Genomic DNA, 25,449 nt, shown 5'->3' with positions numbered 1-25,449 from the left:
AAACAATATATTTCCGATATGACAACAGTAATCTGAAAATAAGGTGTTAAATGCTGACTCCGAAACAATTACTAACATTTATTCTTACTGTGTGCTAAGCATCATATTAAATACTTGTAAGTGTAAAAAAGAGGTGGGTATAGGGGCGCCTGGGTGGCTCAGTGGTTAAGCGTCTGCCTTCGGCTCAGGGCGTGATCCCAGCGTTCTGGGATCGAGCCCCACATCAGGCTCCTCCGCTGGGAGCCTGCTTCTTCCTCTCCTACTCCCCCTGCTTGTGTTCCCTCTCTCGCTGGCTGTCTCTCTCTCTGTCAAATGAATAAATAAAATCTTTAAAAAAAAAAAAAGAGGTGAGTATAAACAGGAAAACAAAGATATTGAAAGGTGAGTAAATTGCCCAAGGACATGGGCATTAAATTTAATTTAATGAAGGGTGGAATCATGGTTCCATCCCAGACTGTTGGAATCCAGAGCCCAGCTCTCACCCATTATATTTACTGCCAGAGATGTGACCAGAAATGGCAGTGGTATGGGCTCATCAGTACAGTGCAAGAGTGAGTTACTTGAAGAGAAAAAAAATGCATTTGAGTCTTCAGATACTTGTAGTCAAACCACATGCTTTACTAGACAATTTTTAAATGACAATTACTTCATAAAAATAGCAAATATTACTGTATTTCAACTAACAAAATTTTTTATTCACAAATGTAACATGCATCCTGTTTTAATTTTACCCATACTATTCTTTAAGCATCTCCCTTCCCCTTGCTTCATGCCCATGTAATTCTGTCTATCCTTCTACTAAGTTTCTCATCTACCCCATAGAGTTTTTCCCCTTCTTTGTTAGTTTTGTTTTAGAAATCAAATATGAAAATGGTGTCCTTAAAGCCTCTTTAGATTTGTGCAACAGCAACAAGAAACAGAAATAAGTCTGCACATGCTCTTCAAAGTAACTTCAACACAGAACGTCTTTAATCCTGTCACTGAAGATAGTCTAGACTTCCTCCCTGGAGCGGGGTTTTCAGGGGCTCACAGAGGAGGCACAGAGAAGTTGTTTTGATTTTTCCTCATGATGACCTAAAACAATCACTGTGTTTCATTTATCTACAAGAACTCGTTCACAACTAGGTGGAAGTTTTAGTCGTACAGTTGGTCCTCACAAATAAATAGAAAGATATTTTGTGTTCACAGAGTAGAAGAATTAATATTGTTAAAATGTCCATACTACCCAAATCATGTACAGATTCAGTGCAATCCCTACCAAAATTCCAATGGTATTTTTCCAAGAAATAGAATAACAATTCTAAAACTTATATGGAGCTGTAAAAGACCCCAAGTAGCCAAGTAATCTTGAGAAAGAAGAACAAAGCTGGAGGCATCATGCTTCCTAATTTCAAACTATATTACCAACCTGTAATAATCAAACCAGCATGATACTGGCATAAAAACAGACACACAGATCAATAGAACAGAACAGAGAACCCAGAAATAAATCCATCATATATGTTCAACAAATTCATGACAAAGAAAGCAAGAATATACAATGGGGAAAGGACAGTTCTAGAATAAATGGTATTGGGAAAACTGGACAGCAACCTGTGAAAGAACAAAACTAGACCACTATCTTAAACCACACAGAAAATCAACTCATACTGGATTAAGGACTTGAATGTAAGACCCAAAACCATGAATTTCTTTTTTTTTTTTTTTTAAGATTTTTATTTATTTATTTATTTGACAGAGATAGAGACAGCCAACGAGAGAGGGAACACAAGCAGGGGGAGTGGGAGAGGAAGAAGCAGGCTCGCAGCAGAGGAGCCTGACGTGGGGCTCGATCCCATAACGCCGGGATCACTCCCTGAGCCGAAGGCAGACGCTTACGCTGTGCCACCCAGGCGCCCCTAAAACCATGAATTTCTAGAAGGAAACAAAGGACAGTAAGCTTCCTGATATCAGGCTTGGTGATGACTTTTTGGATTTGATACCAAAAGCAAAGGCAACAGGAACAAAAAATAAACAAGTGGGTCTTCAATCAAACGAAAAAGGTCTACAGCAAAGGAAACCATCAACAAAATGAAAAGACAACCTGCTGAATGGAAGAAAATATTTGCAAATCATATATCTGATAAGAGGTTAATATCCAAAATACACAAAGAACTCATACAAATAAATAGTAAAACCAAAAACAAAAAAACAAACAAAAAACCCAAACAATCCAATCAACAAATGGGCAAAGATCTGAATAACATCTTTCTAAAGAAGACATACAATAGCCAATGGGTACACAAAAAAGTGCCCGACATCACTTACCATCAGGGAAAGGCAAATTAAAACCACAATGAGATATCACCTTACACCTGTTAGTATCAAGAAGACAAGAGATAACAAGTGTTGGCAAAAAATGTGGAGAAAAGCAAACCCTTGTGCACTATTTGTGGGAAAAGTAAATTAGTGCAGCCACTGTGAAAAACAGTATGAAGATTCCTCAAAATATTAAAAATAGAACTATCGTATGATCTAGCAATTCCACTTCTGGGTATAAATCCAAAAGAAATGAAAACAATAATTAGAAAAGAAATATGCATCCCCATATTCATTGCAGCATTATTTACAACAGTCAAGACAAGAACACAACCTAAGTGACCACTGATGGATGAACAGATCAAGAAAATATGGCATAGGGATGCCTGGGTGGTTCAGTCGGTTAAGTATCTGCCTTCAGCTCAGGTCATGATCCCAGGGTCCTGGGATCGAGTCCCACATCCGGCTCCTTGCTCAGCAGTGAGCCTGCTTCTCCCTCTGCCTGCGCTCCCCCTGCTTGTGTGCTCCCTCTCTCTCCCTCCCTCCCCCTGTCAAATAAATAAATAAATAAAATCTTGGGGGAAAAAAAAGAAAATATGGCATATATATATAATGGAATATTATTCAGCCATAATAAAGAAGGAAACTCTGCCACTTGTGACAACATGGATATACCTTGAGGGTGTTATGTTAAGTGAAACAGGTCAGAGAAAGACAAATATTGTATGATCTTACCTATATGTGGGATCTAAAAAAAAACTAAAAATAATAAAAATAAACCAATCTCATAAATACAGAGAACAGACTGGTAGTTGCTATAGGCGTGAGGTGGGGGTGTGGGTGAAATGGCTGGCAGGGGTCAAAAGGTACAAACTTCCAGTTACAAGATAAATAAGTCTTGGGGATATAATGTAACAGCATGGTGACTATAGTTAATGAATACTGCATCGTTTATTTGAAAGTTGCTAAAAAAGTAAATCTTAAAAGTTCTCATCACACACAAAATTTTTTTTACTGGTTGGTGAAGGTTGTTTTTGCAATATATACATAAACTGAATCAATATGTTGTACAACTAAAACCAATATAATGTTATGTGTCAATGATATCTAATAAAAAAAAGCCAGGTTTACTTAAGAATATCTTTGATGATGCAGTAAAAGTATTAATTTTATTAAATCTTGATCTATAAGTACAAGCTTTTTAATAATCAGTGTGATGAGATGGGAAGTACATATAAAACACTTCTGCACATTAAAATGCATAGTTCTCTTGAGGAAAACACTTACTGATTGAATTTTGAGCTGAACTAGCTTTTTTTCCCCAGCAGAACATCATTTTTACTTGAAAGAGCAACTGACCGACAAACTATGACTTTTGAGCCTTAGTGATTTGGCTGATACTTTCCTGAAAGTAAATAAAATGAGTCTATCACCGCAGGGAAACAAAGGCTTTTGTTGCCAAAGATAAAATTTGCATTTTGAAAAACTTGTATCTGCCACCATGAAACTGACAGCATCCTAACACTTAAACATATTTCTAATGAGACTGTTGGCAAAAAAAAAAAAAAAAAATGAAATTAGTCCTCTAGGAGTGCTATCATTTTTTTAAAAAAATTTTTTTCATAATGTGGTCAAAAAAAAAATGCTGGGGAAAAAGAAGCATGTGATGCCGGCATGGTCCTTCCTTGTTCCCTTTTAATTGATAAATTCCTGATGCTTTGTTCCACGGACATTTTCAACAAGTCTAAAACAAGCAGAAATTCCACCTAACCGATTTTTTTACTTGCATTATCAGGAAAAAACAAGAACTCCAGGGTTGTCTATTCTGTTGTCTATTCTGTGACTAGGCCCTGCAAACATAGCTTAGGGAGAAGCCCAAAAAGTCTTGACTTGCACGTTGTAAGAAGTGTTACGTGTCAAATGCAGCATTTACTAGCACCGCAACGATAAGTGGCTTTATCTCTTTGGTGACTGCCTTGCACTTCGGAAGCGCCATAGAGGATGGAATTCTGTTCTCTCAGCTGAGTCAAAGAGACTGTGATCACTCTTCCCTCTTCTCCTTCACACTATCTGAATTTGTTTACTGCAGCAAAGTCCTAATTGAAAGAAAATAAAATAACACACTACCTTACCCAGGCTATAATTACATTTTTAAAATGTTTGCATAAGCTGCATGTAGTATTGGCAAAAGAAAATTTTTTAAATCAAAATCAACCCTTCAGAAAGTTATATTAATATATCTGTTCAAATAATGTGACTTTATAAAAAAGAATATTCACAGATTTCATAGACAGGAAAAATTCTCAGCTCAACATAAACTGACATATTTTATAACCTAGAGATAATACTGATTAAACCAATATCCATTCTGTAATAAGCAACCTTCACTGTAACTAAGGTAGAATGATGGGAGAAGACTGGATACTTAAAAACAACAAAAAGAAACACTGATTCAGCCAAAAAGAGTCAGATGATCAAGAGAACTCATTCTGACCCTGACTGAAGTTAACATGAAATAGTCACGAAGAGTAGTGAGATCAGAAAGTTAACTTTCTCAATAATATAAGGACCAAAGAGCTTAGAAATGAGATACTGTGTAGAAAATAAGAGCTCTCCAGTTCGTGCCCCTACGGAAATAAAATCAGAGCTGCTCTGCTGAAGCCCTAACGGTGATGATGGTGGCATTAATAACCATCATCAGCCTCGCACGATCATCAATTTACTGAGCCCATAACTATGTGCCAGACACTGCTCTACCTTACTTAGAAAATGTAGACCACCAATAACCCATTTCACAGATATGGAAACCAAGACACAGACAAGCGAAGCGATTTCCTCAAGGACACAGATTTAGTAAGTGGCGAAGTCAGGATCAGGACCCATGCATTCTGGTTGCAGAGCATGCTTGTCCCTCATGCCCTCTATTTGCTGTCCCCCTAGCTGAGAATGAGAACTCCAATGAGACTTTCAGACTGGAAGTTAGCCGAATATGCCCAATGACTGAAAGCTCTGAGAAGACGTGATATAATACACAACATTCTCCACAACACCCTTACTTCATGAGCGACAGTCTCCGAAGGTTCTTTCTTCCGATGTCCCCTCCCAACACAGATGACAAAGTAAATGTGAGACTCTTACTCCTGCAGAGTAAGATAAACGGATTGTAAAATCCTCTTAGTATCTGACTAGCTATACAAGGCGGAAAACCACAACTCAGTGTTAGAAGAACATCGACCCAAAAGAATGATCTGGCTGAGAAGAGCTGATCTAGAGTCCTCATTTCTTTTTTTTTTTTTTAATTTATTTATTCGACAAAGAGACAGCCAGCGAGAGAGGGAACACAAGCAGGGGGAGTGGGAGAGGAAGAAGCAGGCTCCCAGCGGAGGAAGCCTGATGTGGGGCTCGATCCCACAACGCCGGGATCACGCCCTGAGCCAAAGGCAGACGCTTAACCGCTGTGCCACCCAGGCGCCCCTAGAGTCCTCATTTCTGAAGGCAGTTAGATAGTAGGACAGTTGTGAGGACTGCCTCCTAGTTTGTTGCAATGAAGTCAAGTCATCTGGATGTTTATCTTTCTATTCTTTACAGGGAAGGTAAGGAGAGGAGACAGATCGAGCGCATCGAGAAGTAGTAACAAGTCCTTAAGATACAAGTTAAAAACACATCCTGCTCCATCCCTCAAGACATTAGTATTCACTCGTGTAAAAGACAGTCCACTGACCCTGAGTGTCACAGTTATTGGAAGGTAGAGGCTGTGTAAAGGTAAACAGTGCCCAGTGGGACGAATGTGTTAATTAACTTGATGGGAGAAGTGCTTTCACAATGTAGACATACATCAAATCATCCCATTGTACACTCTGAATATCTTACAGTGTTGCCAATTATACCTCAATAAAGCTAAAAACAAACAAACAAACAAACATTGACTGGTAGGAACATAGCTTGCTGCCAAGATGTAGTTAACAAACTGTGTCCCCTAGAACCCTACGGTGGAATGGGGATGTCCCTTGGTGACAAGGTCCTTCAATCCTTTCATCTAGATACCTATTTTGTATTTTTGGGATTCTGAGTAAAGTTTGCATCTGAAAGAAAGCGCTCTGCCACTTTTAAAAAAAGCTTAAAATCACCACTTTGCCAAATTTTCCAACTGTTTGGGGATACTGTTTGGCTTGTTCATTAAATCTAAAAATATTAGCAATAAAAATCTTTTCATCCAACTTTTACAACAACAAATAATTACATAAAAATTATTTAGGTGTCAATCCCTGCCAAAAAATATGTTAGATACTTGCTGTGTATAAAAACAATGCAGCATTACTTACATACACACACATACCACTGCTTACCCACAGCATGCTAACAATCATTCCACTGGGTACTGAAGAGAATCAACAACTAGAAATCAATTCCTACCAATATTTTCCATTAAAATAAAAATCCAACTTCCCCATTTCTATTTCCGTTCCCGGCCATACAGGTGCGATATAAACTGAGCAGTTGTGAAGGTTGCCTCCTTAAGCAATGACCTGATTCTGCCTTTTGGGTAGCCCCATAACATATAAAGTGGTTGTCTTGTATGGAAAAGGCCAAATCTTATGACATTCGCTCACCAAAATAATCTGAAGGAAGATCTCATACTGCCGCACGTTATACAGTGCTTCTTTTAACATAAAGGGCTGGAGCTCTATACTCAGGAGTGGGTTGTTGGCTGCTTTCTCGAGGATGGCCGTGTAGCGGTATGCCTGGTCCTGGGCAGTCTGAAGTTGGGAATCGATGTGCTGCGTGGTGGCTGGGATTGCTTCGTGCAGAATGGCTGGCACTGGTTTTAAAAGGATATCGAGAACTATGAAAGAATCTACAAAAAGAGTTCTAGAAAGTGATCATAACTTGAGCATTACACTGAGTTCATTTTTTTCTCAACCAAATCAATAACAAGACATGTATTTCATGCATTTTTTTCCCACACCATGAAGAAAAGAATTGGGGGGAGGGGACCTGTCCGAACAAAAGATATTGTCAGAATGATAACCAAAAGGTAGCAGATCAGCTTTTGCCACCAAAATATATAAGAATCCAAAGAACAGATAGGCTTTAGTATTATGTGCTACTGACCATGGGCCTCTAGAAAAGGCATATTTTGTGAAAAGGAAAAAAAAAAGAAACTGATCAGGATACTGAAAAATGACAGAATAGTCTAGCAAGACAGGAAACTTTATAAAGAATGGGAATTTGACTATATAAAAACTGACCCTATTGTACTAGATGAGTGATCTAGTAAGAGACACGAACACCTTATCAGTGGGCCTACATAAGGAAGTCCCTTCTGATCCCTTGATCAAATATTTCATGAGTGCTTTCAAACTCATAGACGATGAATGTATTAAGTATAGAACAGCACAGTAAATGCTCCTGGATTTGCAGATTTGCAAATATCTCCTCTTGGACCTTTCCATTCCATTAGCTGCATCAACCACTCTTCTCTTCTCAGGGTGATTTTTAATTTTAGATCACTGAGTTTTACTCCCTTTTGGTTATCTGACTTGGAATAAAGAACATAGAGCCCAACAAACTAGAGAGGCTGGCCTTCAGGAAGACCCTCATTCCTTCCACTGATTCACTCTCCCACACTAGCTTCATTGTACTAAATTCCTGCAAGTCTTGCCCCAGCAAAATCAAAACTTACTGTTACGAACACTAACTGTGCCTACGGTAGAGTCGAAACTACATACCTTAGGCGCACCGGGGTGGCTCAGCTCTGGCCATGAGCTCAAGGTCATGAGGCTGAACCCCACATTGGGCTCTGTGCCGAGTGTGGAGCCTGCTTAGCATTCTCTCCCTCTCCCTCTGCCCCTCCCCCGGCTCACATGCACTCTCCCTCTCTAAAAGAAAATTACATTTAAAGACCCTGCATACCTTAAATTTAAGAATGCAAGCGAAATACTGCGCATTATTTTCCTCACCGTGCACATTAGATTTTAACTATACCTACTGAATATACCTAGATATACCTACAGTCATCAATGCCTTCTCCTCCCTTTCCACAGTCTCGGTTAAATAAACGAATCCCGGTAACAATCATGGTGAATTCTCTCAGTTGGCGTTCTTTGTCCTTCTTAGAGAGTGTGAGAAATGTCCCAAGTTCAGCCTGAGGAAAAACACTCTGTAGGGCAGCTAAAACAAACCACAAAAAGGACAATAAAATAGTAGAATAAAGATATCAGAACTTAAATCACAGGTTTCTTTCAGCAGAAAGTTTAGAGGCCTGTCTTAATAGAGCTACTTACATGATTCTTTAAATTTCTGATACCTGGCTACAGAATACATAGCAACATTTATCACATATCAGGGCTGAGCTACTGAAAATAATGCCATTGCCTTGTGTCTCTTTTCAATAATTAAGCACCCATCAGTAATGTTTTGACAATGGGCATTAAAACCAGCTTTTTTTTTTATATTATGTTAATCACCATACAGTACATCCCCAGATTCCGATGTAAAGTTTGATGCTTCATTAGTTGCGTATAACACCCAGTGCACCATGCAATACGTGCCCTCCTTACTACCCATCACCAGTCTATCCCATTCCCCCACCCCCTCCCCTCTGAAGTCTTCAGTTTGTTTCTCATAGTCCATAGTCTCTCATGTTTCATTCCCCCTTCTGATTACCCCCCTTTTCTTTATCCCTTTCTTCCCCTACCGATCATCCTAGTTCTTATGTTCCATAGATGAGAGAAATCATATGATAATTGTCTTTCTCTGCTTGACTTATTTCACTTAGCATTATCTCCTCCAGTGCCGTCCATGTTGCAGCAAATGTTGAGAATTCGTTCTTTCTGATAGCTGAGTAATATTCCATTGTATATATGGACCACAGCTTCTTAATCCAGTCATCTGTTGAAGGGCATCTCGGCTCCTTCCATGATTTGGCTATTGTGGACAATGCAGCTATGAACATTGGGGTGCATATGGCCCTTCTCTTTACTACGTCTGTATCTTTGGGGTAAACACCCAGTAGTGCAATGGCTGGGTCATAGGGTAGTTCAATTTTTAACTTTTTAAGGGACCTCCACACTGTTTTCCAGAGTGGCTGTACCAACTTGCATTCCCACCAACAATGTAGGAGGGATCCCCTTTCTCCACATCCTCTCCAACAATTGTTGTTTCTTGCCTTGTCTATCTTTGCCATTCTAACTGGCGTAAGGTGGTATCTCAGTGTGGTTTTGATTTGAATTTCCCTGATGGCTAATGATTTTGAACATTTTTTCATGTGTCTGTTAGCCATTTGTATGTCTTCATTGGAAAAGTGTCTGTTCATATCTTCTGCCCATTTTATGATTTGTTTATTTGTTTCTCGTGTATTGAGTTTGAGAAGTTCTTTGTAGATCTTGGATACCAGTCCTTTATCTGTGGTGTCCTTTGCAAATATATTCTCCCATTCCGTGGGCTGTCTCTTAGTTTTTTTGACTGTTTCCTTGGCTGTGCAGAAGCTCTTTATCCTGATAAAGTCCCATAAGTTCATTTTATCTTTTATTTCTCTTGCCTTTGGAGATGTGTCGTGAAAAAGGTTGCTCTGGCCGATGTCATAGAAGTTGTTGCCTATGTTCTCCTCTAGAATTTTGATGGATTCCTGTCTCACATTGAGGTCTTTCATCCATTTGGAGTTTATTTTTGTGTATGGTGTGAGAGAGTGGTCAAGTTTCATTCTTTTGCATGTAGCTGTCCAATTTTCCCAGCACCATTTATTGAAGAGACTGTCTTTTTTCCACCGGATGTTTTTTCCTGCTTTATCAAAGATTAGTTGCCCAAAGAGCCGAGGGTCCATTTCTGGGTTCTCTATTCTGTTCCATTGGTCGATGTGTCTGTTTTTGTGCCAGTACCATGCTGTCTTTGTGATCACAGCTTTGTAGTACAGCTCGAAATCCGGCATTGTGATGCCCCCAGCTTTGTTTTTCCTTTTCAACAGTTCCTTGGAGATTCGGGGCCTTTTCTGGTTCCATACAAATTTAAGGACTATTTGTTCCAGTTCTTTGAAAAATGTCCTCGGTATTTTGATCGGGATAGCATTGAAAGTGTAGATTGCTCTGGGTAGTATGGACATTTTAACTATGTTAATTCTTCCAATCCATGAGCATGGAATATTTTTCCATCTTTTTATGTCTTCCTCAATATCTTTCAAAAGTGATCTATAGTTTCTAGCATATAGGTCCTTTACGTCTCTGGTTAAGTTAATTCCAAGGTAACGCATGGTTTTTGGTGTTATTGTAAATGGGATGGATTCCCTAATTTCTCTTTCTTCAGTCTCGTTATTCGTGTATAGAAATGCAACTGATTTCTGGGCATTGATTTTGTATCCTGCCACCTTACTGAATTGTTCTATAACTTCTAATAGTTTGGGAGTGGATTCCTTTGGGTTTTCCATATAGAGTATCATGTCATCTGCAAAGAGAGACAGTTTGACTTCTTCTTTGCCGATTTGGATACCTTTGATCCCTTTTTGTCTTCTGATTGCTGTTGCAAGGACTTCTAGTACTATGTTGAATAATAGTGGCGAGAGTGGGCATCCTTGTCGTGTTCCTGATCTTAAGGGAAAGGCTTCCAGCTTTTCCCCATTGAGAATAATGCTTGCAGTAGGCTTTTCATAGATGGCTTTTATGAGATTGAGAAATGTACCCTCTATTCCTACACTCTGAAGGGTTTTAATCAGGAAAGGATGCTGTATTTTGTCAAATGCTTTTTCTGCATCAATTGAGAGGATCATATGGTTCTTGAGTCTTTTCTTGTTGATATGATGTATCACATTGATTGATTTGCGAGTGTTGAACCATGCTTGCATCCCAGGTATGAATCCCACTTGGTCATGATGGATAATCCTTTTAATGTACTGTTGGATTCTATTAGCAAGGATCTTGTTGAGGATTTTGGCATCCATATTCATTAGAGAAATCGGTCTGTAATTCTCCTTTTTGAGGGGGTCTTTGCCTGGTTTGGGGATCAAGGTAATATTAGCCTCATAGAATGAGTTTGGTAGCTTTCCTTCTGTTTCTATTTTTTGAAATAGCTTTAGGAGAATAGGTATTATTTCTTCTTTGAATGTTTGGTAGAATTCCCCAGGAAAACCGTCTGGGCCTGGAGTTTTATTATTTGGAAGGTTGTTTATCACTGACTCAATTTCTTCATAGTTAATTGGCCTATTTAAGAAATCTATTTCTTCCTGTTTCAGTCTTGGTAGTTTATAGGTTTCCAGGAAGGCCTCCATCTCTTCCAGATTGTTTAGTTTTTTGGCATATAGCTGTTGATAAAAGTTTCTAATAATCCTTGCAATTTCAATGGTGCTGGTCGTGACCTCTCCCTTTTCAGTCATAATTTTAATAATCTCAGTCCTTTCTCTTTGTTTTTGGACAAGTTTTGCCAGTGGTCTATCAATTTTATGGATTCTCTCAAAGAACCAGCTTCTAGTCCTGTTGATCTGCTCTACTGTGGTTCTGGTCTCTAATTCATTGATTTCTGCTCTAATCTTGGTCAACTCCTTCCTTGTCAGTGGGTTAGGCCTGTCCCTCTGTTGCTGTTCCAGTTTCTTGAGGTGAGAATATAGAAACTGCATTTTAGATTTTTCTATTCTTTTGAGTGAGGCTTGGATGGCTATGTATTTCCCCCTTAGGACTGCCTTTGCAGTATCCCATAGGTTTTGGACCGTTGTGTATTCATTCTCGTTGGTCTCCATAAATTGTTTAATTTGTTTTTTGATTTCCTGGTTTATCGAGTCATTCTTGAGCAGGATGGTTCTTAGCCTCCAAGTGTTTGAGTTTCTTCCAGGTTTTTCCTTGTGGTTGAGTTCCAATTTCAGAGCGTTGTGGTCTGAGAATATGCAGGGGATAATTTCAATCTTTTGGTATTGGCTGAGACCTGTTTTGTGTCCCAGAGCATGATCTATTCTTGAGAATGTTCCATGGGCATTTGAATAGAATGAGTATTCTTTGGTTCTGGGGTGTAGTGTTCTATATATATCTATGAGGTCCAACTCGTCGAGTATGGCATTCAAAGCCTTTGATTCTTTGCTTAGTTTTTGCCAGGGTGTTCTGTCTATTTCTGATAGTGGGGTGTTGAGGTCCCCTACTATTACTGTGTTCTTATCTATATGTCTCTTTATTTTGGTTAAGAGTTGGCTTGTGTATCTTGCTGCTCCCCTGTTGGGGGCATATATATTAATAATTGTCATATCCACTTGTTGAATACTTCCTTTAAGAATAATATAGTGCCCTTCTGTATCTCTCTCTATGGCCTCTAGTTTAAAATCCAGTCTATCTGATATGAGAATTGCTACTCCAGCTTTCTTTTGAGGTCCATTTGCGTGGAAGATGGTACTCCATCCCCTTACTCTAAGTCTGAATGCATCTTTGGGTTCAAAATGAGTCTCTTGTAGACAGCAAATGGATGGGTCATGTCTTTTTATCCAATCTGCAACCCTGTGGCGTTTTATGGGAGAGTTTAAGCCATTTAGATTGATAGAGATTATTGACAGATATGATTTTAATGATGCCATTTCTCTTTAAAGTCTTTGTATCGGTTGTGACTTGCTGCTCTGTATCACTCTTGGGGCCTTTTTACCTTTATAGAGCCCCCCTTAATATCTCCTGTAGGGCTGGTTTCGTGGTTACGAAATTGGTTAATGATTGGCGATTTTGGAACGTCTTTATTTCTCCATCAATTCTGAATGACAGCTTTGCTGGATAAAGGATCCTTGGCTGCATGTTTTTCTCTGAAAGAGCTTTAAAAATGCCCCCCCAAGCCTTTCTCTCATTCCAGGTCTCTGTAGACAGGTCTGACGTAATCCTGATACCTTTGCCTTGGTACGTGAGAAATTTCTTTGCCCTGGCCGCTTTCAATACTGTATCCTTGGATCTAATATTTGCGAATTGCACTATGACATGCCGTGGCGTAGGTTTGTCCTGGTTGAGCTTGGATGGGGTCCTCTCTGCCTCTTGGACACGAATGCTTGTTTCCCTTGCTAGATTAGGGAAGTTTTCAGCTACAATTTGTTCAAATATCTCTTCTAGACCTCTGTTTTTCTCCACCCCTTCAGGGATGCCGATGATTCTGACATTGGATCGTTTCATAGAGTCAGTAATCTCCCGTAATCTACATTCGTGGGCGTGGATTTTTTTAAGACCAGCTTCTATTTTCGTTTTTTCTTCTACTAACCCATCCTCCAATTCGCTAACGCGTTCCTCTGCCTCGGTGACCCTGGCCGTCAGAGCCTCTAGTTTTGACTGTATTTGGCCCACTGAGTTTTTAATTTCTGTCAGATTCGCTCTCATTTCTGCCCTTAGGGATTCTATATTCTCAGCAACGCTTTCTCTGATGCTTTTTTCAAGTTTACTCATCATCTTGACCATTGTTGCTCTGAATTCCATTTCTGATAATTGGGATACATCCATATGTATTAATTCTGTGGCCGAGGCCAATTCTGTGGCAGAGGCCACAGACTCATTATCTTTTCTTTGCTGGGGGGGACTTCTCCTTCTCGTCATTCTGATGAAGAGAGATTGCAGGGTTGTCCAGAGCCCAAGTGTTGACTGGGACCCAGGCCGTGCGCCCTTGTTTTATAGAGATCTTAGGGATGTGGGCTTCTTCCTTAAAGAGTTTATTTATTTATTTGAGAGAGAGAGAGACAGTCAGCAAGAAAGGGAACCCAAGCAGAGGAGTGGGAGAGGAAGAAGCAGGTTCCCGGTGGAGAAGCCCGATGAAGGACTCCTTACGGAGCGTTGTGATCACACCCTAATCCGAAGACAGGTGCTTGGTGACTGCGCCACTCAGGCGCTCCGGGTTGTGGGCTTCTTGATTTTTCAGCCTGCCTTCTGGGGGAGGGGCCTGCCTGCAGGTACTCAGAAAACCCTGTTTGGGTAGAGTCTCTGTGTCCCTTGCGAGGGGGGATGGGGATGGGCACCCTGTGAGCCGGTATTTCCGGGCTTTTGTTCTCTGGCGGCTTTCCCTGGCGGTTTGCTATGCCTCTTCTGAGAGAGCAGCAGCGGCTGAAATTCAGCCTCTGTCTCAGAACAGAGGGATCGCGGATCGTTCTCCACTGATGTTCTGGCCACTTTAACTCTGTTTCTGTTGGTGCTGCTCAACCCTGCAGCATCCCGGGCTGTGCGCCCCACACCCGGCGTCCCAGCCCTCACTTCCAGGGCCGGCACGTCTCTGTCCTTTGTGTTTCCAACCCCGCCCGCCGCCAGCCGCCCCGCGCGGGCTCCCGGAGCTCCCCGTCTCAGTCTGGTGTCTTGCGGGTGCTGACCGCGAGCCTGCCTGCTCCCCAGTGCAGGTAGCCCTCCAGCCACCAGCCGCCAGCCGCCCTGCGCACGCTCCCGGAGCTCCCGGTCTCAGCCTCGATCTAGTGAGCACACCGGGGCTCCGTGAGATGCTTGGTGGCGCACGCTCCCGGCTCACGGACTCAGTCTGCTGTTTCCAGAGTGCAGGTTCGCGGTCCGNCCGCCGCCAGCCGCCCCGCGCGGGCTCCCGGAGCTCCCCGTCTCAGTCTGGTGTCTCACGGGTGCTGACCGCGAGTCCGCCTGCTCCCCCGTGCAGGTGGCCCTCCAGCCGCCAGCCGCCCCGCGGACGCTCCCGGAGCTCCCGGTCTCAGCCTCGATCCAGTGAGCACACCGGAGCTCCGGAGCTCCGTGAGATGCTTGGTGGTGCACGCTCCCGGCTCACGGACTCAGTCTGCCGTTTCCAGAGTGCGGGTCCGCGGTCCGCCCGCTCCCCGGTGCAGGTGGCCCGCCAGCCGCCCTGCGCGCGTGCTCCTGGAGCTCGCGTTCTAAGTCTGCTGTCTCGCGGGTGCCGTCCTTGAGTCCGCCTGCTCCCCCGTGCAGGTGGCCCGCCAACCGCCAGCCGTCCCGCGTGCGCTCCCGGAGCTCCCTTCTCAGCCTGCTGTCTCAAGCGTGCGGGTCCGCGGTCTGTCCGCTCCCCCTTGCAGGTGGCTACCGCTTCCCGGCGCCCTGACACGGCGGCTCCCTCCCCCTTCTGTTTAGCTTCCGATATCTGTGCGCGGTTTCACGGCTCCCCGCTTCGTACCTCGATACTCAGCGCTGGAGATGTTCATTTGTAGAGATCCAGATGTATCTTCCTGCGTCTCAGGCTGATTCCGTGGATGTTCCTGCTGGTCTGGTACCTATCCAGCTCAACTCAGGGGACCGGCTGAAAAAGGGGTCCCCTACTCCTCCGCCATCTTAACCTCTCCTCCTAAAACCAGCTTTCTAATAGCATTCTGAGTAGAAAAATCGCTGCTTTAAAATAATTGTGGAGGAAAGCCATTAAAAGCCTAGAAACCTTGCCTATTTCTTATCTTAAATTATCAACGTGGGCAAATACTTCCTGAGGATAAAACAGTGTCATTTTCCATTGTCCGTTTTAGCTGACAGACGCAACTCCTTTCATCAATATGAAATCTCCCTTTCCAGCGCTCCCCATCCCCCAGCCAGCCTGGTACTCTTAATCACACCACCGCTGTTTCTCTCATAAGGAGTGACGGGCCCCTGGGTAGGTACAGCGCTAAGAAAATTAACAACACACACTTTGCAGAGGCCTTGCTTGGGTTTTAGAGTTGATACACAGTGTAAAAGGAGTCTGGCTAAGTTTTAGCCTCTTATTTGTGCTGATTTTGTTTTTTAGATAAAAAGGGAACCTCAGTCTTCAATACTTTTAATTTAACATCTTTTATAAGATACAATGTTCACATCTTTTCACATGTGGAATGGAAATTATATAGGTTTTTTACCTGTCGCCTCTCTGACAATCTTGATATCGGTAGGAGACCCCAGCCCCGAGCGCAGTAGCACATAGCTGACAATCTTTCGGTAGAGGCTTTCCAATTCTTCTCTAGCACATGCTCTGTTATCTGTAATTTCTCTCATAACGGAGCCTAACCTAGACTCCAAGACTCGGTGATGTTCTTCAAGAAATTCCTCTGAAATTGGCAAAGGACAATGTTCCATATATTTGATTTAGAATCCTCACATAAGAGAGCAGGGCCAGAGAAAAAAATAGCTTGGGTATGGCAATTCTATTGCAGAAAAACAAGTATTTTCTTAAGATGTAGTAATCAAAATACAAAACACACAGTGGCCAGCAAGTACCTCAAGGCAAAAATCTAGTAGGAAAGATTTATTGCAGTGCTTTAAATGGCATACTTTGTCAAAATACAGAAGACTTTCATCAGACAACCCAAACAGTAGTATCCAAAAGGGCTAAAACCTCCTCGTTAAGGAGACAGTGTAGAAGGCAATTAATAACATATACATTATAAACACAAACAGTAGAAACACACACACTATCATATACTTACACACAACATCCCACACACGCACATACAGTAGAAACACACACACTATCATATACTCACACACAACATCCCACACACGCACATACAGTAGAAACACACACACTATCATATACTCACACACAACATCCCACACACGCACATACAGTAGAAACACACACACTATCATATACTCACACACAACATCCCACACACGCACATACAGTAGAAACACACACACTATCATATACTCACACACAACATCCCACACACGCACATACAGTAGAAACACACACACTATCATATACTCACACACAACATCCCACACACGCACATACAGTAGAAACACACACACTATCATATACTCACACACAACATCCCACACACGCACATACAGTAGAAACACACACACTATCATATACTCACACACAACATCCCACACACGCACATACAGTAGAAACACACACACTATCATATACTCACACACAACATCCCACACACGCACATACAGTAGAAACACACACACTATCATATACTCACACACAACATCCCACACACGCACATACAGTAGAAACACACACACTATCATATACTCACACACAACATCCCACACACGCACATACAGTAGAAGCCACGATTCACCAGCACTACAGTTCTTGCAACTAACTCAGTAAGACACCCCATTTTACTATTCCAAGGACAATAATTCATGTATCACCCATGCGCCGTTCACACCTACCTATACTTTTACCACAAAAGCAACTGAAAATTTTATGCAAATTTTAAAAATCTAAATTACAATTTCATCAATTCCATAATTACTTAGTACTTTAACATCTCATTAGTATTAAGCAAAAAAGCAAGATATATAATGACTATATGTAGCATAACTGAAAGTTCAATATATAGAGGGAGAAAAAGACAACAAAAATCACCAGATGGTTAATAATGATTGCATTACAGTGGGACAAAGGCAGTCTAGTCTAGAGAGGAATTTATTTTCCTTTTCCTCTTGTTGCCAATGTGTCTTTGATGCATGTGTTAAACTATTTACATAAGGAAATATGTTCTAAATTTAAATTTCCCATCATCCATTGCATTTTAGTGTAGTTATCTAATTTAGGTAAACATTATAAGATAATAATATAAAGCAAAAACAAAAAAAATCAGCAAATTAGAAACTTTTAAATTCAACGGGCTGGTTGTTTTAATCTCTAATTATTGTGCATTATTAGTGATACAACTGTTAAAACACAATAGACTTGGAAGCATAACTGTCACAGGCATAATAATTAGAATTTACTTTTAACACTCACGAAGGCCACTGGTGTTTTTCTTATTTAGCATTTCCACCTTTACTATATTCTTCGAAGTTGGAAAAAATTTCAAAAGATAGATTTAAAAAATTGTTCATTGTCAACAAATAAAGCCTTTATTACCCGAAATACAATAGGAATCTGTCAAAAAGGGTTTCAAAATAGTTAGATATATGTTACCTCGACTTGTATAATTCATATCAAAGTAGACTTGCATCTTAATGGTGTCCAGGGATGGATTTTTGCTATCCAACAGCCGAAACACACAAAGCTAGAAAAGAATACCCATGAGTGTTTCTAGTTATATTTTTTGAACTACTCAGAAGTACTTTTTAAAGTTATTTTCAAAAAATTAAGAGAAACATCAAAACAATGGTTTCTGATGTTTATCCACCAATAACCCCTTTTGTTATTATTATTATTATTTTTTTTTAAAGATTTTATTTATTTATTCGACAGAGATAGAGACAGCCAGGGAGAGAGGGAACACAAGCAGGGGGAGTGGGAGAGAAGAAGCAGGCTCATGGCGGAAGAGCCTGATGTGGGACTCGATCCCAGAACGCTGGGATCATGCCCTGAGCTGAAGGCAGACGCCCAACCGCTGTGCCACCCAGGCGCCCCTGTTATTATTTTGCTCTTTGAGGACTTCAAGCTTCATAGTTTACCCAACTGACAACATTAAGTATAAGCTATTTCCCTGAGATCACTAATATCACCACCAGGTGCTAAGGGCCTCACAAGAAACTTGACACCTTGGCTAGTCTACGCAGTCTGAATGTGGGTAAGTGCTCCATGAAGCTTACGCTCCTGCCTAGAGCTCACCTAGAGACCCTCGTTATGGTCAGTAGGAGCCTTGAACAACACTTCTTCTTTGCTGATTTTGGGGGTAACTTGCATTTTAGGAAAAGCTGTTCCTCTGCTCACATTTCTGCCTTCTATTTCAAACTGCTGTCCTCTGCTCTGTTTTCTCCCATTTTTCCTACCACATAGATGGCTCATTCCACTTCTCTGCTTTGCCCCTTTAGATTAGATGAACAACAACCCGAATTTTTCTTTTCTCTCCTCTCCTCCCCTCTCTTTCTCATCTCATCCCTTAGGCTTTACATCTACATGTGGCAGGCACATCAGCACTAACAACCTCCACGCACCTCCTTGAGCACCAACCCCGCCTTTCCGGGAGGGGGACGAAATGCCAGAGTGAGGCCTGGATGCTGTGCCTTTAGGGAGCCTGTGCACCGGGCTCCGTCCAGGTGGAAAAGTACTGTTCTAAACACAGACTTACCAAACACAAAAGTTAGCTCATCCACATGATTATTTTTTTAAAAAGATTTTATTTATGTATTTGAGAGAGCGAGCAAGAGACGGCACAAGCTGGGGGGAGGGGCAGAGGCAGAGGGAGAAGCAGACTCCCCACTGAGCAGGGAGCCTGACTCAGGCTGGATCCCAGGACCCTGAGATCATGACCGGAGCTGAACGCAGACATTAACCAACTGAGCCACCCTGGCGCCCCTCGTCCACATGATTTTTAATTGAGAAAAAAGAAAACAGTCTGTGTCCTTTGAAGCAGGATATACATTGATAGTTTATGTACCTGCCATATTAAAAGTATATTGAGTTTAATTCTTTCCAACTTAGTTGAGTTAGAGGAAAAAAGAAAAACTCTTCTCGAGCCCTGAAAAAGAGAAAATTTTATTTTCTGCCTCTCCTTGGTTCTCCTTCAGAGCTTTCCAATAAAATTTCTGACTGTCCGTCACAGTCATTTGCAAAGTCATATTGCTAAGAACAGGCTTCCCACCACATTTAACATCAGCACAGACAGACCCAGCTCTAGGCTGCCTGGAGAATCATGGCATCTCCACTGCAGGAGCAGCCTAACAACAGATTCCCCAGTCCAGGCTTCTGAGGCGCTCCCTGACCTCTCTGGCACCTGCATAGAGACCTGTGCTCCACTCTGTGAATTGCTGGACGTGAGAGAAGATGGGGATGAGGAACATCTTCTCTGCCGTTTGAGCCCAGAGAATACCCATACACAAGCTTGGGAAAGCTTGCTTCAAGTCCTTTGTGTGAAGGAAGGAATTAAAATTAAAATCATTAAGCAGGGGAGAAAAAAAATACTGTTGAATTTTTAGGAAATACATCTAAGAATATTTAGAAAATAAATATGTAAGCACCTATATCCAGTGAATGAAACTTAAAACATATAAAAAAATGGGACACCTGAGTGGCTCAGTTAAGTGTCTGACTTCAGCTCAGGTCATGATCTCAGGGTCTTGGGATTGAGTCCCATGTTGGTCACTTGGCCCTCTGCCCTTCCCCCTGCTCATGCTCTCTCTCAAATAAATAAATAAAATCTTCCAACAAAAAAAAAAGTGAAAAAAACTAACAATGTCTAAAATTGCTGACTTCTCTGGTTCTTAAAACTGGTTTTCCAGCATATATCCTTGATTTCTAACTATGAATTATTTGTTATGGCTTTAATTTTTCCTTTAGAATTGGAAAACACAAATTACATTGAATCAATAATTATCTGAATCTTAATTTAGTGCTATGCAATTTTATAGTATATGACAAGTCAATTAATGTTCTCAATGTAACATCAGATTAATAACAAGATGTCTTTAAACTACTGTGGCAGACGTTGCCACCTGCCAGTACCCATACCCATCCTTCCTTCCTAACAGTCCCAATGTGGACTGGGGAAAAGATTTGTGCAGCTGAAAAAAGAAAAAGAAATCAATGTCCCAGGCCTGCTTGCAGTATCATTCTGGTCAATAAACGTAAGCAGATGAGAAAAATTCTGAGAAAGCTATTACTTTCTGAATAGAAAGTGACAGACCCAACTGGCACACGCATTTTGCCCTTTGTTCTTTCCCCTCATTCCTACGGAGAGGTGAAGTAGCTATCCTTTAACCATGACATGAAAGCCTTATGCATGAAGGTGACTCCTGGAAGCCAAGAAAAACAACCTATGTATCTCTAGACTTTATGAGAAACAATAAATCTCACATTTGCCTGCACCACAATGGCTCATACAAATATTGTATTCAGAATTGACAATAAATAATTAAAATTTGAGAATTGTTGTATAATCACCTTAACAAGTTTCTGTACATCACTTTTCATGAGGGCTCTATCCATGTTAAAGCCATTACTTGGGTCCAAGACAACAGCTTTCACCTGAGAGTAGGAAAAAACCTAATAAATAATTTTATTTCACATAATTATGAAACTAGTTTGTTTCCATTTTTTAAACCGCCTTCTGATTACTTGGGGGTCAATTATTCAGCTGATTTTCTTATTACCCAATTCATCAGCACCTTCATTAGAGGTTGAAGAAAGGAAGCAATAACCATCAAATCTGAATATGGTGTTTGAAAAATTATGCAGAGAAATAAATTGAAAGCAGTGACTAGATTTTAAATTGGGAAACTGTTTGAATATTTTATCATATTTCTATTATGTATTTGTTATAAACCAAAAGCAAGAATAGAGACACCAAGCCAATGAGTAATTTTTACAACATGAACAAAATACATGTTACAACTCTGACACAGAACAATATTGATGCTTCTAAAACAAATCGAGATCTTTTAAATCAGTCTCTATAAATCTAGAATGACATGCTTCGTAGAAAAATATTTTTCATTAATATGTCCAATAGTCTCAATATGTTTTCAACCAAATAACATTTAGGAAAGCTTCACAAAATTTTAAGAGGGAAATGGGCACCACTTAGAGCTATTTTTTAATAAAGCAGTAATTCCAAAATATTCATTCTTACCATAAAAGCAGCCAGAGTTTCAGAAACAATCTCTCCGTGGCCTGCACATTCTTGTCCTATTTCTCGAATGATATTCTTTATAACACTTTCTGCTTGAGTGGGAGGCATTCTGCCTAAATAAAACAATGAGTTTTTTTTAATTGTATTTATATATGATTTTTTTCCTCTTTAAATTTCTCATTATATTTGTAAAGAGTCATACTATTATTTATTAACTTATTAGTGTTTACTAGCATCTATAAAAATTTAAACTGTTCTGTATTTATAAAAATGAAGGACTCTGTTGATGACAGAAAGAGCAACCAGGCCTTCAAACTGGAATTGAAATACTTCCTATTTTGTGAAAATGACATAAGTAGAGCCATTTTTAAAATAGAGCTGGAGGGGTGCCTGGGTGGCTTAGTCATTAAGCGTCTGTCTTCAGCCCAGGGCATGATCCCAGGGTCCTGAGATCAAGCCCCGCATCAGGCTCCTGTGCTGGGAGCCTGCTTCTTCCTCTCCCACTCCCCCTGCCTGTGTTCCCTCTCTCTCTGGCTATCTCTCTCTCTGTCAAATAAATAAATAAAATCTTTTAAAAGAATAAATAAATAAATAAAAATAAAATAGAGCTGGAGCAGGCATTTCATGGGATACCTAACATGTCTTCTTTTCTAAATCTTTGAACTAAGCCAAACTGCCAACATTCCAAGAAGTCAGCAAGAACGAGATAGTCCTGTTTGAAAAGCATGATGATAAATGTGAACTTTTTGACTAGCTATTGCTTCACCTGACCAATGACTGAAATACAAATCTAGCCCTGCTTGATAGCGCCAATGAGCTCTTCTTAAAAACAACTAACCTCAACTTTTTCTTCCATAAAAAACCTAAGTCCACCTCCTTTAATTGGCACACTATTTGGGTTTCAACCGAAATCCATACATCCCCAATTGCAATCCTTTTATCGAAAATAAAGTGGTTTCTTGCTTTTAGGTTGACAATTTAAATGATAGTGGTCACCAAAAGTATATTTATATCATGAAGTTTTTTTAAAAATGTAATGACTAAACAGTATTGGGGAGGTAGATTTAATGAGAAACCCCAGCCCTCTCTGTGCAGGTGGTAGAGTACAGTTTTTAGGAGGAAATGCTAATTCCACCACATTCACTAAGTTATCTTTCAAAATTATATGGGACTTTCGGAAACAATTCTTGCTCGGATCGTCTAAATTCTCTTACCTGCACATCTAAGCTGGAGTTTGAACTTGTGACTGAAAACATAAAAACAAATAATAATAATAATAATAATAATAATAATAATAAAGCATATTATGTGAAATATGAAATTTTTGAAAGATGAACTCCTGGTTATTAATTCCATTTACTACAAATCAGTGAAGGGTGGTACGTTTTAATGATACTGTTTCCCGATCTTTCTAAGCATCAGTCACTGAGCACAGGAAGTCTTTGCGTGTAGAAAATAACAAAGGCAATCCGTGTAGATAAAGCGAAGTCTCAGCATTATTAGCGTTCAGATAAGGCAGCACTTGGCATTTTGTCCAGAAGAACCAGACTGCCCGGGAATCCGCGGTGACCTGATCATTTTCTAGCTGAGACCCTGGGCATTTTGTTTCCCTGTCTGTAAGCCGGTTTCCTCTGAAAAATTCGCTATGACTACCCTTTCCCCAGAGTTGTCCCACGACCTAAATGAGTTCTATAGGCCTAAGTGGTTAAAATAGTGCGAGGCATAAAGTAAGCGCTAAAAACAGCAGTTTGCAGTCAATCCTCAAAGTGTGAGCTGCGCGTGTGCGCGGCCGTGTGTGCGCGTTCGCGAGCACTGCTGGGCACCGCGCAGGGGGTCGCTACTGACTCCCCTCGGTGCCCTTCCTTCCCCGCCCCACTTCTCCGCTCAGAGCGAGCGGGAGGTCTGAGCGGCGGACCTGGGCGCCTCCGACCGGAAACCACCGCTGTCTCCGCCCAGTTTGGGCGCGGGGAAAGGGATTCTCACCGACACTGAAGTCTCAACCGAGGCTGCACGGGATCTCCGGCCTCAGGGGCTCTACAATCTCCCCACGCTCCCTCCTCTAGCGGTACTGAAGGCGCAGAGCCTCGAGGGGGCTCACCTTGGCTTGGAGAGCTAGAGCCCAGTTTATCCGATTCTTCCCCTCTGCCTCCCCTTTGCCCTTAGTCAGGCAAGCTGCGGGTACTCAGCGAGGGCCCAGTAACCATGGAGATAGAACGCTGGGGCCGGCGTGGGCGGGGCCAACGTGGGGAGGAGTGGCTGGGTCCAAACCCCAGAGATGGGCAAGAATTTTTAAAAACAGAAACAAAATATGGAAGGTCCCAAACCCCAGGTAGAGACAGGCAGGTTCACTACACTTTAGTGGTTAAGGGTGTCAAACACAAGATTTCTTAATGATATTTACTTGTGAGAAAACAAAGAGAAATCTCACTAAAAGCAGACTTGGGAGGCTAGAAGTGGGAGCTTGGAAGGGGGAGCCCCTACCACTCTACCATTAAGTTATAGGAAGAATTGTCAATTACAGACCCCAACAGAAGAATCCTCAAAAGGAAGGAATCATCAATTACAGGCCTAAACGGGGAAAGACAAACATTGTAGCCTATAAGAAATTGACTACCCCTGCAACTCAGCCAATGAGAAACCCTTATCCCCCTAAATGCTTGCTTTTCTCCAATGGACTTTTAACTTCCCAACTTCCTCTTTCTTCTCAATAAAATAATGTTCCTTTCCTTTGATGTATTTGCCTATGGTTTTGGGTAACTTTCTTGTCTCAAACTGCAGTAGTCTGTTATTCCTGAAAAAAAAAAACATTTTGCTGGTAAACTAACTGGCAGCTTTATTTTTAAGGTTAACACTTGCTAGCATGGGAACCTATATGACCTTTAAAAGGGAGCCAGGGGGAGGCACAAGCCAGTTTGGAAAGGATAGGAAAATCAATAGGTTGTATTGTTGTATGGAGTTGATATAAAAGTATCTAGTTTTAGGGGTGCCTGGGTGGCACAGTAGTTAAGCGTCTGCCTTGGGCTCAGGGCGTGATCCCCGGCATTGTGGGATCGAGCCCCACATCAGGCTCCTCTGCTATAAGCCTGCTTCTTCCTCTCCCACTCCCCCTGCTTGTGTTCCTTCTCTTGCTGGCTGTCTCTATCTCTGTCAAATAAATAAATAAAATCTTTTTTTAAAAAAGTATCTAGTTTTAAANCATCAGGCTCTTCTGCTATGAGCCTGCTTCTTCCTCTCCCACTCCCCCTGCTTCTGCTATAAGCCTGCTTCTTCCTCTCCCACTCCCCCTGCTTGTGTTCCTTCTCTTGCTGGCTGTCTCTATCTCTGTCAAATAAATAAATAAAATCTTTTTTTAAAAAAGTATCTAGTTTTAAAAAAACAAAAGCAAGGGGCGCCTGGGAGGCTCAGTGGGCTAAGTGTCTGCCTTCCGCCNCCTCTCTCGCTGGCTGTCTCTATCTCTGTCAAATAAATAAATAAAATCTTTAAAAAAAAAAAAAAAGTATCTGGTTTTAAAAAAACAAAAGCAAGGGGCGCCTGGGAGGCTCAGTGGGCTAAGTGTCTGCCTTCCGCCGGGGTCGTGATCCGGGAACTGGGATCAATCGCATTGGGATCCCTGCTCTTCCCCCGTGCTTCTCCCTCTCCGTGCGCCTGCCGCTCCCCTTGCTTGTGCTCTCCTGAGGGCACGCTCTCTCAAATAAATAAATAAAATGTTAAGAGAAAAAAAGAAAAAAAAGAACTATATATATAGC

The 25,449-nt window shown here is 41.3% G+C and overlaps 1 protein-coding gene across 3 annotated transcripts in view; it reads right to left on the bottom strand.

Moving 5' to 3' along the window:
- Positions 1-23,885, bottom strand: part of CFAP206 (cilia and flagella associated protein 206) — a 38,090-nt gene extending 14,205 nt beyond the window's left edge. Inside the window, exons 1-8 of one of the 3 annotated variants that reach the window (XM_011232701.3) lie at positions 23,802-23,885; positions 22,918-22,949; positions 21,704-21,816; positions 21,016-21,099; positions 18,103-18,193; positions 16,067-16,255; positions 8,311-8,469; positions 6,909-7,117 (exon numbers count right to left, since the gene is read on the bottom strand). In XM_011232701.3, coding sequence (XP_011231003.1) covers positions 6,909-7,117; positions 8,311-8,469; positions 16,067-16,255; positions 18,103-18,193; positions 21,016-21,099; positions 21,704-21,811 — 840 coding nt within the window. In that variant the 5' untranslated portion in view covers positions 21,812-21,816; positions 22,918-22,949; positions 23,802-23,885. Of the gene's footprint in view, positions 1-6,908; positions 7,118-8,310; positions 8,470-16,066; positions 16,256-18,102; positions 18,194-21,015; positions 21,100-21,703; positions 21,817-22,917; positions 22,950-23,686 lie in introns of all 3 variants that reach the window. The other 2 variants (XM_034669610.1, XM_034669611.1) reach the window with 2 other exon arrangements.
- Positions 23,886-25,449: the final 1,564 nt, after the last annotated feature.

Source organism: Ailuropoda melanoleuca, chromosome 10, assembly GCF_002007445.2.
Source record: "Ailuropoda melanoleuca isolate Jingjing chromosome 10, ASM200744v2, whole genome shotgun sequence".
Lineage (NCBI taxonomy): Eukaryota > Metazoa > Chordata > Mammalia > Carnivora > Ursidae > Ailuropoda > Ailuropoda melanoleuca.
This window is presented reverse-complemented; position numbering and strand designations above follow the sequence as displayed.